This window comes from Protopterus annectens, chromosome 9.part0, assembly GCF_019279795.1.
Source record: "Protopterus annectens isolate FY-2018-M chromosome 9.part0, PAN1.0, whole genome shotgun sequence".
In the NCBI taxonomy this organism is placed as follows: domain Eukaryota; kingdom Metazoa; phylum Chordata; order Ceratodontiformes; family Protopteridae; genus Protopterus; species Protopterus annectens.
In genome coordinates this window covers 1,277,121,684-1,277,136,170 of record NC_056743.1, presented here as the reverse complement: position 1 = coordinate 1,277,136,170, position 14,487 = coordinate 1,277,121,684, and the positions used below count along the sequence as shown (strand labels likewise).

At 41.1% G+C, this 14,487-nt stretch overlaps 1 protein-coding gene across 1 annotated transcript in view; it reads left to right on the top strand.

Annotated features, from left to right (window-relative positions):
- The first annotated feature begins 7,081 nt into the window (after positions 1 to 7,081).
- The window catches only part of SNRNP200 (small nuclear ribonucleoprotein U5 subunit 200), a 1,344,735-nt gene continuing 1,337,329 nt past the window's right edge, over positions 7,082 to 14,487 (top strand). Inside the window, exon 1 of the mRNA XM_044084204.1 lies at positions 7,082 to 7,243. Within this exon, the coding sequence (XP_043940139.1) occupies positions 7,199 to 7,243 (45 nt within the window). The 5' untranslated portion in view covers positions 7,082 to 7,198. The remainder of the gene's footprint in view (positions 7,244 to 14,487) is intronic.

Genomic DNA, 14,487 nt, shown 5'->3' with positions numbered 1-14,487 from the left:
ACCCCACCATTAACTGGGAAAACAACTTGTGTACCAACTCCTTAGCTCAACGGTTTCTGGAATTCATAAACTCCAATGCCCTGGATCAGCTTATCTACACCCCCACCAGGGGCAACAATATTCTAGACCTAGTCATTACCAACATGAGTGACCGGTGTTCCACACCTGAAGTGAACTCCTCGGTGGTCCGATCCGACCATAAGCTAATCACCCTTGATATCCACATCTTGCCCCTACCCCCATTAAGGAAACCACAGTAAAAAATGTTTCCAAAGCCAACTTTATGCTTTTTAAGACAGAAGTGAACTTCATGACACCCGTGCAGACGGACAATACAGTTACAACTGCTGAATCCTACACAAATGCACTCTATAAGCACTTACACGACTGCATGGATCGTGCTATCCCAAACAGAACCAAGACGCTATCCTCCAAAAAAAGGAAGCCAATCTGGTGGTCCCCTGCCATAAACAAACTGTACAACAGAAGGAAGAAACTGTTGCAAAAGAGAGTAAAATCCCATGAGTGGATGAGCTCCCTGGTTAGCCTCGGTAAGAAGCTGAGATCCCTTATAAGATACTTATAAGGGGGAGCCACCATGGACCCCAGGAACTACTGCCCCATTAGCTGAACAAGCCTGGTCTGCAAGGCCACGGAATGTATCATCATGGAACTTATAAACAGACATTGGCAATCTCCAGACTCTGGACCAACCAACCAGTTCGGGTTTGTAAAAGGCAGATCATGTCTCCTAAATCCGAAAGACTTCTTTGAAGCAGTCACCAAAGCCGTAGACGAGGATAAGGTTGTTCACACAGCCTATCTAGATCTTGCCAAAACTTTTGACACCATCCCCCACTCTGGAATTATAGATAAACTCACTAAACTAGGTATAAATCGCTATGTCACAAGATGGGTTGCCAACTGGCTCACTGATGGAACCCACACTGTGAAAGTAGCAGACTCCAAATCCGACTTCAGACCAATGACAAGTGGTGTACCACAGGGTACAGTCCTGGGTCCTCTCCTGTTTGGTATCTACTTTTCTGAAGTACAGGCTAACACAGAATGTCTTTGGCTAATGAAGGTGGCAAATGACTGTAAACTAGGAGCCATAACTGAAACACCTAATGATGTGGACATCTTACAAAAGGGCCTCACTGAGACAGATGCCTGGTGTCAAAGCCATGGCCTTAAGCTCAATGTCAAAAAGTGCACTGTCATTCCCTTTGGTAAAAACTCTGTACCCCTGAGCTACCACATAGATGGTAGTCTAGTTAACACCAAAAGTGTGATAAGAGACCTTGGGACACAGGTGGACAGTAGTCTCTCCTTTGATAATCACATTGCCACAGTAGTCAAGAAATCCTTCTATGTGGCACACCTCATCACAAAAGGTTTCTCATCCAGGAAACAAGAGGTCATCGTTCCCCTCTACTCATCACTCATTAGAACTATTATAGAGTACAGCACCCCTTTTGGTATGTACCTCACAAGACATCTACAACAACTGGAAAGGCCACAGAAATACCTCACAAAGAGGATTACTGGCCTCAAAAAACTCCAGCTTTCCTCCATTGCAAATCGTCTACTCATAGGCAATCTCTGCCTAACAATTGCCTATGTCAAACCCAGAGCTGTTGGACATGCTCCAGTTAAAGAAATCACAATCCCTCTGAGCTACACGCTCTAGGGACCTAAACCTTGTCACTACAATAAGCAGAACATGCTGGAGGGACAGGTTCCTGGCCCAGAGACTTCCCATACTCTAGAGCAAACTACCTATCTATATCAAGCAAAGCTCCTCATTAGCACTCTTCAAGAAAAATCTTGATGATTGGACGGGAAATAGAAAATTCATCACGGGGATCACATTTTTGGCTCTGCTCGACAGGGACACAGGAAAATAATTTTCTTGGGTGGCGAAAGCCAGGGTACCTTTTTGGCTAGGCATGTATAGACCCTAGGGCCAATAGCCTTGTACCTATCTATGAACCTATGAACAACACATACTCTGTGGAAACAAGCAATAACAAAAATCTATACCAGGGCAACTTGCACCTAAAAGCCTCAATGACATTAAGCCAATTTCAATCCTACTCATATTAGGTAAAATCTTTTTAAAAACTAGTCTTTACCTGATGTACAGAATACACCCAAAAATAGAGTATCCATTTACCACTCCAGACAGCTTCCAGTACCATGACAGCTCTACAAATGAGATTCTCATGAACATGGACAAAAAAAGTTTTAAAAAGTGTTTTCTTTCATCAACCTAACAAAAGCTTTTGACTTGCTGGACCACAGTCGTCTATTAAACTCCCTTATTTCATTCAGTATCAATCAAGATTGTCTTCCGTGGTTCAGAAACAACCTGGACAGAAGAGTCTTTAAAGTCCAAATCAGATACTCATTCTGTTTATCCTCAACTCATAACCAAAACAGTAATGCAAGGATCCATTGTACTCCCTTTATTCTTGTCTTTTGTTAATCACTTGCCCATGCACCTCCCACATCACTATCATCAACCCTTTTCCCATTTTCTACATAAGGTCAGGATATCATATTAACTGTCGCCATCTCTCTGTTGCAAATCTTCTCTCACACAATTAATCCCTTTGCTGGATGTTCTCATTTCGTCTTACCTTCTTCCCGTCTGTCAAAATCTTCTTCTCCAGATTGTCTTCTACTTTTCTGCACATGTCCAAACCACTGTAATCTGTTCTCTTTGATCATTTCTGCAATAGGAGATACTTTGGCTTCTGCTCTTATGTCCTCATTTCTTCAACTGTCCCATAGTGTGCATCCTACCACCCTTCTCAGGCACTTCATTTCCATACTTCTAGCTTCCTTTTCTGCTCTGCCTTCACTGTGCAGGTTTCTGCACCATACAGCAGTACTGGTTGCACCACTTCTTGTACACCTTACTTTTTAGCTTATTTGGCATTCTTCTGTCATACACTACACCTGACACTCTATTCTAGTTGGCTGCAGCCCCTCTGATTCTAGCTTCAGTCAGACTTCCCTTGTTATCAACTACCCCCTCCCAGATACTTGAAGCTATTAACCTGTTCCACTATATCCCTTGCTATCTGAATTCTAATTTTTTTCTGATTTCACCAATTTGCTGCCATTACCAGTGATTTACCTATACTTAGTTTAAGCCCATGTGCCTTCAGTTCTGCATTCCATTCCCCTATCCTTTGCTGACGTTCTTGCTCAGAGTCTGCCTATAATGCTACATTGTCTGCATACACTAGCATTGTCAATGTGCACCCTCCGACCTGTTTGCTAAGGTACTCTCATCATCAGTATGAACAACAGTGGGCTCAGAGATGAACTCTGGTGCACAACCACTCCCACTGGGAATCCCTCCATGGGATCAAACATCATTCGTACTTAAGTCATCAGGTCCTTGCACATACCCTGCACTAATTCTACCACGGTTTTGGGGACTTCAAACCACTGCAGTACTGCTCAAATCAGCTTTCTTGTGACCTTGTCATATGCTTTCTCCAAGTCTAGGAATACTCAGTTGGACTCTTTCCTCATCTCTAGCTTCTTCTCTTCTATCTGTCTCACCACAAACATCAGGTCAGTTGTGCTGAATCCTGATCTGAAATGCTCATCGGATATCTTACTTTATACAACTCTGGGTATCAATTTATCAATCACCCTCTCCAGAACTTTTGTGCAATGTGACAGGGGTCTGATGCCTTTGTACTGCTCACAGCTGTGATTATCCCCTTTGTTCTTGTACACTAGCCTGAGTATGCTTATTCTCCAGTCATCTGGAACACACTTTTCTCTCCACATTGTTATGAGTATCCTCAGTAGCCATTTCTCCCCTATTTCACCTAGCATATTTATCAGATCTGCTGTGACTTTGTCTGAGCCTGCTGCTTTCCATGACTTAATTTTCCTTACTGCTATTCTTACTTTTTCTAGGGTGGGCTTCTCTTCTTTTCGCAACATAGGCTGTGTCTGGGGCAGTACAGCTTCTGTGGGATTTAATTCGTTCAGAAGCTGCTGAAAGTACTCCTGCCATCTGCCTCTGATGTCCTGTGGACTGGTGAGCATGTTGTGGTTGGCATCCCTTACGAAGGTATCTCACTTTTTTTATCTTCTTGTCTTTCCCTAGCAACTTGATACAGTTTTGTGTACCACCCACTGAGTCACTTTCCAGAAGCTGGTAGAGTGCCTCCAATGCCCTGTTCTTTGCTACTGCAATGCCTTTCTTAGCTTGTTAGCTAACCAGTATTCCTTCCTAGTCTGGTTGGTCTTCTTTATCTCCCAATTTTTCCTGCACTACTCCTGTTTTTTTTATGACTTCCTGGACTTCTGTATTCCACTACTAGCTTTCCTTATATACTTTATTTCCATACCTGGCTTGGCCACATATCTGTTCTGTAGTCTTCACACATGCTGTTTTGAGGCGCTTCCATTCTTCTTCAACTCCGTCTATTTCTTCCTCTTTTTGAGGTGCTAGAGCCCTGAGAAATTCCTTGAACTATTATACTTTCTTTCCAGTCAACTTCCAGGTCTTCAACCTGGTCTCTGTTGACCTCAGAGCCCTCTATGACCACTGCTTGCAGCTGATGGTGGCAACCAGTGGTTTATGCTGTGGGTTGACTGTTTAACTGGGGATAACTTCGCAATCATTGATTCTACCGTAGTGTCCTTTTCTTACTAGGAGGAAGTCTGCCTGAGTCGCATGTTGGCCACTCTTGTATGTGATCTTGTGACTGTCTCTGTACTATGTGTTAGCTACTATCAAGCCATTTACCAGACGGAAGTCTAGAATGGCCTCTTCTTCTTTGTTCCTGTTGCCCCACCCATGTGGACCCAGGCAGTCCTTACATCCTGTTCTGTCTGTCCCGACATGTGCAGTCAAATCACCCATTACCAACACCAAAAAGATGAGTTGGCACAATGGTTAAGGTCATCGCCTCCAATGCACAAGGTACAGGGTTTGATTCTGATCTCCAGTTAATACCTGTTTGGAATTTACATGTTTTCCCTGTGTTTCTCTGGGGTTTCTCCCACTTCTGAAAAACTCATTGAGCGTTTCCATCTCAAACTCACCAATGAATGGCACTGTGGGCAGCACCACAGACTCAACAAAAGTTGTATAGACAAACCACTTTGCTCATCTATTATGGTGTGCAGTATCCTCAGCATAGACCACAGACTTCTCTCCGTGGCAGGGCTAGTCACTCAACAGTGTAAAATATGCCTCTAGATGATTCGGTCATGCTGACTAATGTCACCCATACACCTTCCACAGCTTGATATTATTCTATACGCAGATGACACTATCAGCTACAAAGCCAATACTTCCCCTTCTGTCATCAAAAAAAATTTTGAAGAAGATATTTTCTTTTCTTAAACTGGATACTCAAAGTTAAAACTTAAACAACACTTGGAGGACAAAATATATGACTTTTGTTACCAAACAAAAACTTTCCAACATCCCATCCAATAGGACCTTCAGCTTAGTACGCATCTACCCTTGGGAATCTAACTTGAAAAATGTTTCAGCACATCATTAATACTAAATCAAAATCACATTATTTTCCAGTCAAAAAAGAAGATCTCCTACTTCCTCTTCCATTCTACCAGGCAAAGGGATTCTAACTACAAATAGAAAAAAAATACCTCCCAGTCATAGCAAATGCTTCCAAGAAAAATCTGACCTCCCTCCACAACACAGCTAATAACATATGTAGATTCATCCCCGTGACCTCACAAAAGACAACATCACTGCAGTGTCCTTCAAAAGTCAAAATGGTTTCCAATTAAAAAAAGGTGAACCATATTCCTAGCTTCCCTCATTTCTAAACTCTTTAAAGTTACAAAGTGTCCTGTTTTATGCCAGAATAACTACAAGATACTCTACTATAATCTTAGATCACAAACCCATAAGACAACTCCCCCTTACTTACCCCTACGAACAGACTTCACAATACTAAGCACAGTTTCTCAGCAATACCACCCACAACACACAAAAATATACAGGAAGTGCTTTAATGCAGAAACAACCACTTCTTTCCTACCAAGCCTTCCATAACCAACATAAAAATGGGCGATAATTGAGAACACCGAGTCACTGAACCACACCAATGCTTCTGCATAACTCTCAGAATATGTTAGTTGCGTAAAATCTACGAGCTGCTGATTACCCGTATCATTTCGTCCACAGTCAGCTTTCAACTTCTTTGCTCAATGTACGGCAGCAAAACTAAAAGTAATGGGTAGAAAACACATTATTGTTACTCATACCTCTCAAGTGTACCTCATTATAAGAAATGTTTCTCATTTGAGTTTTAAACAGTCCATTTATCTCATTGTTCCACACCGAAGAGCATGTTACGCATTCAGCGTTAAGAATTTTTCCTAAAGTCACTTACAGGAGCGGGATAAGACCAATAATAATGGAAAGTGTTTTACTTCACTCGGAATTCTGGATTTGCACTTACGCGCTGTCGCTGTCCAGTGTCCTAAATTATTATTGCTAAACGATGAATCATACATGTTATACATTAGGTAGTCTCTTCCCGAGACTCACATTACCTTACTACATTCCACCGAGTATTTATGAAGTCCTCCCCCACCTCCTTATTGTTGCACTTTCGTGTCAATTTTGTATAGCGTATATATTAAATATTGGCCGTGTATACTTTATTTTGAACTACAGGTGTAACTTGTTTTAGATGTTAAACCCCGATTTATTTATTGCGTAGCTGAAAGCCTGCTTCTATTTGCACAAGTCAACTGTTCTTATCTACGGTACACACGGAAGAGTTCTGCATCGGTTAAAAACATCAATCTAAATTAGAAAATAAAACACAAACACCAGATTTCGTATACTACGTAAGCCTGCATTTTAGACAATGTCGTGAATCTATAACATTATACTGTGACTATTTTACAAGTAATTAACAATCTTCAGCTCAACTAATGAACAACCAGGGAACAAACTCCCGTCTTGCGATACCCAATGCTGTGCATCAGTCACCGGAAATTGACGACAGTTTTAACTGCACGTGCACCATGACCCGGAAGTTAATTTTTGTTGTATAGGGTTGTTTTGGGTCTTTTTGTCGTACTGTTAACGTGGGTTGCTTCTGGAGTTTGTGTGTTGGCTAATTGACTATAAGGTGTTTTTGTTTTAAAATTTTCTCGATCTAACTGCAGCATGGCGGATGTAACTGCCCGAAGCCTGCAGTATGAGTACAAGGCGGTAAGTGCTATATAAAGGATGATGTTAAATGAGAGTGTTAAGTATGGGTTAAACGTAATAACTGTGTGCAGTTTCTGGGGAAGATTTAATAGTGTATTTAATATGTTAGTGGAAAGGTGGAATTTCCGAGGTCTTCACTGAATGTTGGGTGCTGGTAGTTAAATTGAAAAGTGTAGTCTATATGATCTTAATTATTCAAAGAAGCACATATCTGTTGATTGTGATACTTTACTTTAGCAGTAGGAGTATACCTATCAGCTGTCCAGATTTTCGCAGAATGTTCAGATTTCTGCTTCATGTTTTTTATAGGATCATAGGAAGTTACTAGGCTATTGGTCCCGAGACCCTTGCAAGCCTAGCCGAAATTGTAGCCATGTTCTGACAAGTCAGCACCCAATGCCTCTGTCCACAGGTGGAATTCCAGGGGTGTATTTTTTTGCCCCCCATCCAGTTATCCAGGTTGTGCATTAAAAGGGTTAATGAGGTACTCTGCTTGATGTGGAGAGGGAGTCTATTCCACAGAAGGGGTAGTCTCTGGGACACAAATCTGTCCCGCCAAAAAGACTTGTTAATGTTACAGATCAGGTTGAGGTCGCGCATGTGGGTTACTCGAGTGGAGATTGACCTGCGGGTATGCAGCAGCTCCTTCAAGGTGAGCTGTGAGATTGCTTTGTATGCAACACAGAGGTCACCTCTGAGGGGGCTGTATGAGACTGAGTAGAGGGACAGGGCTTTTAGCCTGTCTGTGTAGGGGAGATGCTTGAGGCCCTGGATCCTCCTGGTGAGGAGCCTACACTTGCATGTGTTTTGTGAGGTACATGCTGAAAGGTGTATTGTAGTCAATAATGGGTTTTATAGGGAAAGAATACAGGGATGTTATGACCTCCTTGTCCCTGGATGACATACCCTTGCTAATGAGGTGGGTCATGTAGAAAGCTTTCCATACAACGGAGGCAGTATAGTGGTCAAATGTCTGTTTGCTATCAACCTGGGTGGCCAAGTCCCTCATGAGTGATTGGGTGCTTAACACCTTATTAATGTGATCATTTTGTGGGGACGTCTCTCTCCCCAAAGGGGGTGATGAAGCATTTTGTGGCATTCAGTTTGAGGCCATGTTTCTGGCACCAGTCATTTGTTTGGGTGAGACCCTCTTGGAGGATGTCAGCATTACTAGGGGAATTGATGACAATGCCTAGCTTACAGTCTTCTGCAGAATTGGTCAGCTATAGCCCACTGGTTTAGGCCTGCTCCTTAGAAAAGTATGTACCAAACAGAGGCCCCAAGACCGATCCTTGGGGTACACCTTTCGTTATGGGGATACTGCTTGAGGTAGCTTCCTGTATTTTACCTAGGTGAGTTTTATCAGGTAGCCAGTTTGTTACCCATCTAGAAACATACTGATGGATGCCTAGTTGAGAGAGTTTATCTATTATACTTGAGTGGGGAATAGTGTTGAAGGCTTTGGCCAGGTCAAGGTAGGTGGTGTGCACAGTCTTCTCATCAATGGCTTTGGTGACTGTCTCAAAGAAGCCAACCCAATTTAACAGGCATGACCTCCCCATGACAAAACCAAACCATATGGGATCGAGTGTTTGGAGGTTGCCAATGTCCTTGTTAATGAGGTCCATGATGATCCGTTCTATGGCCTTGCAGATCAGGCTACTTAGGCTGATGTGTCTATAATTTTCTGGATCGGTGAATGCTCCGCCTTTGTGCAAAGGGATGAAAGTGGCTGTCCTCCACAGGACTGGGACAAAGCCGGTACTCGGGCTTTGGTTGAATAGGGTGTCTAATGGTGCTGCAAGTTCCTGCCTGAGTTCATGTAGAATGCAGCTTAGGATGTTATTGGGTCTCATGGAGGCTGTATTTTTTTGCCTTTGAGAAGGCAGTGATGACTTGCTCCCTAGAGATAAGGGGAGGAAAGTAGGTGCTGGGGATGTCCTGATTTACTAATGGGGGACAGGGGGTGAATTTTTCGCCAAACCTGTCTGCCAGCAGGTTGGCTATACTTACATGTGTATATGTGGTGCCATTGACCAAAAGTTCTGAGCAGATCTGAGTGCTTCCTTTGAGATTGCAGACATATGTGAAGAAGGCCTTATGATTATCTTTAGTAGATGTGAGCAGTTTGGACTCTATAAGTTGGCTTTGAAGGATTTCATTAGTGCTGTTATTTGCTTGTTCAGACTAAGGAGAGATTGCTTCCATTTAGGCACTTGCCCCTTCTTTGTCCTGGACATCATTTTTTTTCCTTTTATTATAGAGTTTATTTATTGCAGATGTCCACCAGGCAGGTTTACTTACTTTGCTCTGTTCATCATAAAAATTGTGGTGTTCAGGCAAACCGTTGAGGATTGAAGTAATTAAACAATAGATATTTGATTTTCAGACTTCATACCCTTAGGAAAATGCATGCTAATGCAAATTATGTTATTTTGTCAAATTTCTAAGTTAATAAGAACAATATTCAAAAACTTCCCCCAATATTTGGGCCTTTGACTCCTGTTATTTTTGTCTTTGTCCAGATTTCTTGTACTTCAAAGTTAAGAGGTGTGAGTAGGAGATCAAAGAGACTGTAGGAATGGATATAATTCCCATTTTTAGTCTTCTCATTTTATAGTCTTACTGTACACCATGTTGTGTTTAACTCAGTGATAAGTAAATGACGTGTGTCCCCCCCCCCAGCAGCTTGAGCACATTTAGTAGGAGTGCATAGTGTGCCTCAACATTCATTTGCTTTTTAAAAATGTGATCATTGTGGTAATTGTTTATTATTATTACATCCTTTTTATATCTACATTTTCATGTTTCTGAATAATGACATCATATATAAGCTCCACATTAGTTTTTGTCTTTGTCTTTTCCCGGACTTGATCCAATTTCTTCTTGGGGGGGGGGGTGAAGTTGGAAGGAGAATTTGTCTGCAAGAATATTATCAGTGTCCATTGGGTCAGAGAAGGGGATATATTTGAGATAAGTTTGATACTGAATTGTAGGTTTACGTCTTATCTCCCTAATCTAACTGAAGAAGGCATTAAGGTTATCTTTTATTTACTGGTAAGTTGGGAAAACTTGCCATTTCCAAATATCTTTTATAATGATGAAGTGGACATATTTTAGTGATGGACAAGATCTGTACATACACACACACATATATATATGATCTATGTGTGTGTATATGTACACACACATACTTACATAAAGTTTGTTGATTTGGTACTTCCACCATATGGGATTACTTCTGAACATGTCTTTTTTTTTTTTTTGTTGTTGTTAAAAAAAGAAACATTTTTATTAAATTATCACATATGACATAGGCAATCATATATTCATATAAGTGAAAGCAAACCATATTGACATATTAGTTGCAAACATACATCACAAACCATATTTACAGAATTGTAGTTCTAAATGTACATCGGTCAGACATATGGCTCATTCAAATTCTGCCTTTCTTTTAAACCTCATTCTTCCTATTTTATCCTATGTAATTTGCTCCATTGCTAAAGATCCCAGTTCCAGTTTTACCTCTGTTACTATATTCACTACTTCTAGTAAAGTTGGTTTAGACTTTGATTTTCATTTTCTAGTAATTGTTTTTTTGGCTTTCACCATCATTAGACTCCAACAAGGCCCAAATATGTGTAGGCAAGTCCAGTTCTTTATCATAGTTCAACAAAAATAATTTCTTTAGTTACACCAATTTGCTCATCTAATATCTCTGACAGAGCAGTATATAGGGACTCTTTAAAGTCTGCCAACTCATTGCACTCCCAGAAAAATAGGTTCCCAGTTACCTCTTTCTTCCCTATCACACCTCCAACATGTGCTACCTACGTGAGGACGACTTTGGTGTCTATTTGGGTGCAAAACTACTTGTGTAAACACTTCCAAGCAAAAATCCTAAATCTTCTAGACTTTGCTGCTTGTTTGGGAGACGTATAGATATCTTCTATTGTTTCTTTGTGAATTGCTTATTCAATCTCTCTTACCAATCTTTTTTAACCTCCTCTGATTCTTTTGGTTATCTTGCAATGTTTTGTATGCTCTAGTAATTATTTCTTTTTTAACAGCAGTTTCTGTTCTAGATTATCTGTTTGTGAACTTGTCATTATGCTTACTCCAGACTGGTATGGATGTTGCAGTACATCTGGCCAAGAGGGTCTAGACAGAGGGACCGAGCTAGTAAAGATGTGCAGCAGGTAAGGGTGATAAAGGATAATGAGGGAAACATACTCACAAGCGAGGAGAGTGTGTTGAGCAGATAGAAAGAGTACTTTTGAGGGGCTGATGAATGAAGAGAAAGAGAGGGAAAGAAGGTTGGATGATGTGTGGATAGTGAGTCATGAAGTGCAGTGGATTAGCAAGGAGGAAGTAAGGATAGCTATGAAGAGGATGAAGAACGGAAAGACTGTTGGTCCAGATGACATACCTGTGGAAGCATGGAGGTATTTAGATGAAATGGCAGTGGAGTTTTTAACTAGATTGTTTAATGAAATCTTGGAAAGTGAGAGGATGCCTGAGGAATGGAGAAAGTGTTTTTGTATCGATTTTTAAGAATAAGTGTGATGTGCAGAGCTGTAGTAACTACAGAGGGATTAAATTGATCAGTCACAGCATGAAGTTATGGGAAAGAGTAGTGGAAGCTAGGTTAAGAAGGGAGGTGATGATTAGTGATCAGCAGTATGGTTTCATGCCAGGAAAGAGCACTACAGATCCAATGTTTGCTCTGAGAGTGTTGATTGAGAAGTATAGAGAAGGTCAGAAGGAGTTGCAGTGTGTCTTTGTGGATTTAGAGAAAACATATGACAGGTTGCCTAGAGAGGAGTTGTGGTATTGTATGAGGAAGCTGGGAGTGTCAAAGAAGTATGTAAGAGTGGTACAGGATATGTACGAGGGTAGTGTGACTGACGGATGCATTTAAGGTGGTGGTGGGGTTACATCAAGGATCAGCTCTGAGCCTTTTCTTATTTGCAGTGGTGATGGACAGGTTGACAGACGAGATCAGACAGGAGTCCCAGTGGACTATGATGTTTGCAGATGACATTGTGATCTGTAGTGAGAGTAGGGAACAGGTGGAGGAGACCCTGGAGAGGTGGAGATATGCTCTAGAGAGAAGAGGAATGAAGGTCAGCAGGACTAAGAATATATGTGTGTGAATGAGAGGGAGGATAGAGGAATGGTGAGGATGCAGGGAGTAGAGGTGGCAAAGGTGGATGAGTTTAAATACTTGGGATCAACAGTTCAGAGTAATGGTGAGTGTGGAAGAGAGGTGAAGAAGAGAGTACAGGCAGGATGGAATGGGTGGAGAAGAGTGTCAGGAATGATTTGTGACAGATGAGTACCAGTAAGAGTGAAAGGGAAGGCCTACAAGAGGGTAGTGAGACCAGCTATGTTATATGGGTTGGAGACAGTGGCATTGACAAAAAGGCAGGAGTCTGAGCTTGACGTGGCAGAGTTGAAGATGTTAAGATTTGCACTGGGTGTGACGAGGAAAGACAGGATTTTGGAATAAGTATATTAGATGGTCAGCCCAGGTTGGAAGGTTTGGAGACAAAGCCAGAGAGGCAAGATTACGTTGATTTGGACATGTGCTGAGGAGGGATGCAGAGTATATTGGTGGGGGGAAAGATGCTAAGGATGAAGCTGCTAGGTAACAGGAAAAGAGGAAGGCCTAAGTTAAGGTTTATGGATGTGGTGAGAGAGGACATGCAGGTGGTTGATGAGACAGAGCAAGATGCAGAGGACAGGAAGAAATGGAAACAGTTGATCTGCTGCGGCGACCCCTAACAAGAGGAGCCGAAAAAAGAAGTAGCAGCAGCTTACAACAGGATTTGATGAAGAGCTAGACTGTTTGTGATTGTCAATAAGATTAGTAAATAGCAAATAATTGGTCTTGGTGTAATCCCTGAATATAGAGGAGTTTTTAGGGACAGAAACAAGCTTTCATATAGAAGATAACATCAATATTGTCAGATTTGACTAGGGAAGGAGTAACGAGTAGGCTAGCTGGTGCAGTTAGGAGAAATGTTTGAGAGGTCTTGATCAAGACGTTTAACACTTCTTGTGATGAGGGGAACAATTTGGTCAAGTGCATTTGGCATTTTTTATAAAATTACAAAATCTCCTAGTATATTTGCTGGTAGTAAATGGCCAGTTTGCGTAGATAGTTGAGACCAACTTTAAGAAAGTTATTTGGGTTGACTTCTACCTTTATTTTATCTGGTTATGGTGTTTTGCAGGCTTAGAAGAGAGTCATAGATGGGTATTGATAACTGTCTGTTGAGTAGTACTTTTTTAAGTGTAACTAGGACTTCAGCCAGTTCCATATTTGTGTCTTGTGAAATCTGGTGCCTACCGAAGTGCCACAACATTCATATTGGCGATAAGGGATGATGGTGCATCTCTGTAAGCCTCCAGATAGTTTTAAAGTTGAAAGGGGTTAAGGACATCAGCTCTTCTTCCTTACAGACATAATTTAATGAATAATTCAGTTTTCTAACATTGAGGATGTGCTCCTTAAATTATGAGCACCGTAAAAGCACAATAATTTAGCTGGGAGGATGGGTAGTTTAAAATTATGCTGCTGTTAAATGCCAGGAAAACTAAAATTATACTGTCTCACAGTTAAATGTTTTATCTTAAATTCCCTTTCCCGTGGAGGTCCTTTATATTAGAGCAGTTATGTAGGAATTTGTTTGATCAGTAGCTCACTGTCTCTGCATATTAATTAGTTTGGTGCTAGACTAAAAAACATTCCAGCCCTTTCTTAAAAAAAGTTCATCCATTAACGCTTGAAGATAAAAAACTATAGGAAAGGGTGTTCTGCCCACCCTGGAGTATGGACTCCTGCTCATTTCAGCAGAGTCTTGCATCAGCTGGCAGTAACTTTACACACTACTAAGTAAAATCTGTAGATTTATCATTAATTCATCTTTGTTAAAACACAGCTGTTCATTCATTAGTAAAGCACGTTATATTGGTTATGCTTATAGTTAGGTTAATTTCTTTTATATTGTCGTATAAAGTTCTTCATGTCAATCCTTTGTCTCTCTCTGCTCATTCTTTGAAAGGAAGCCTTACTGTAGATATGTAGGGTTGTCTCTTGCCAATTCCATCTCCCTTTATTTTCTGTACCATTTCCAGACTGCTTTATTAATGTGGACTAGCATTATCAAACTGTTCTGTTGAGCTTCCCATTCCTACCTGTCAGTCAGATACACTTTGACCAGTCTCCTTAAAAT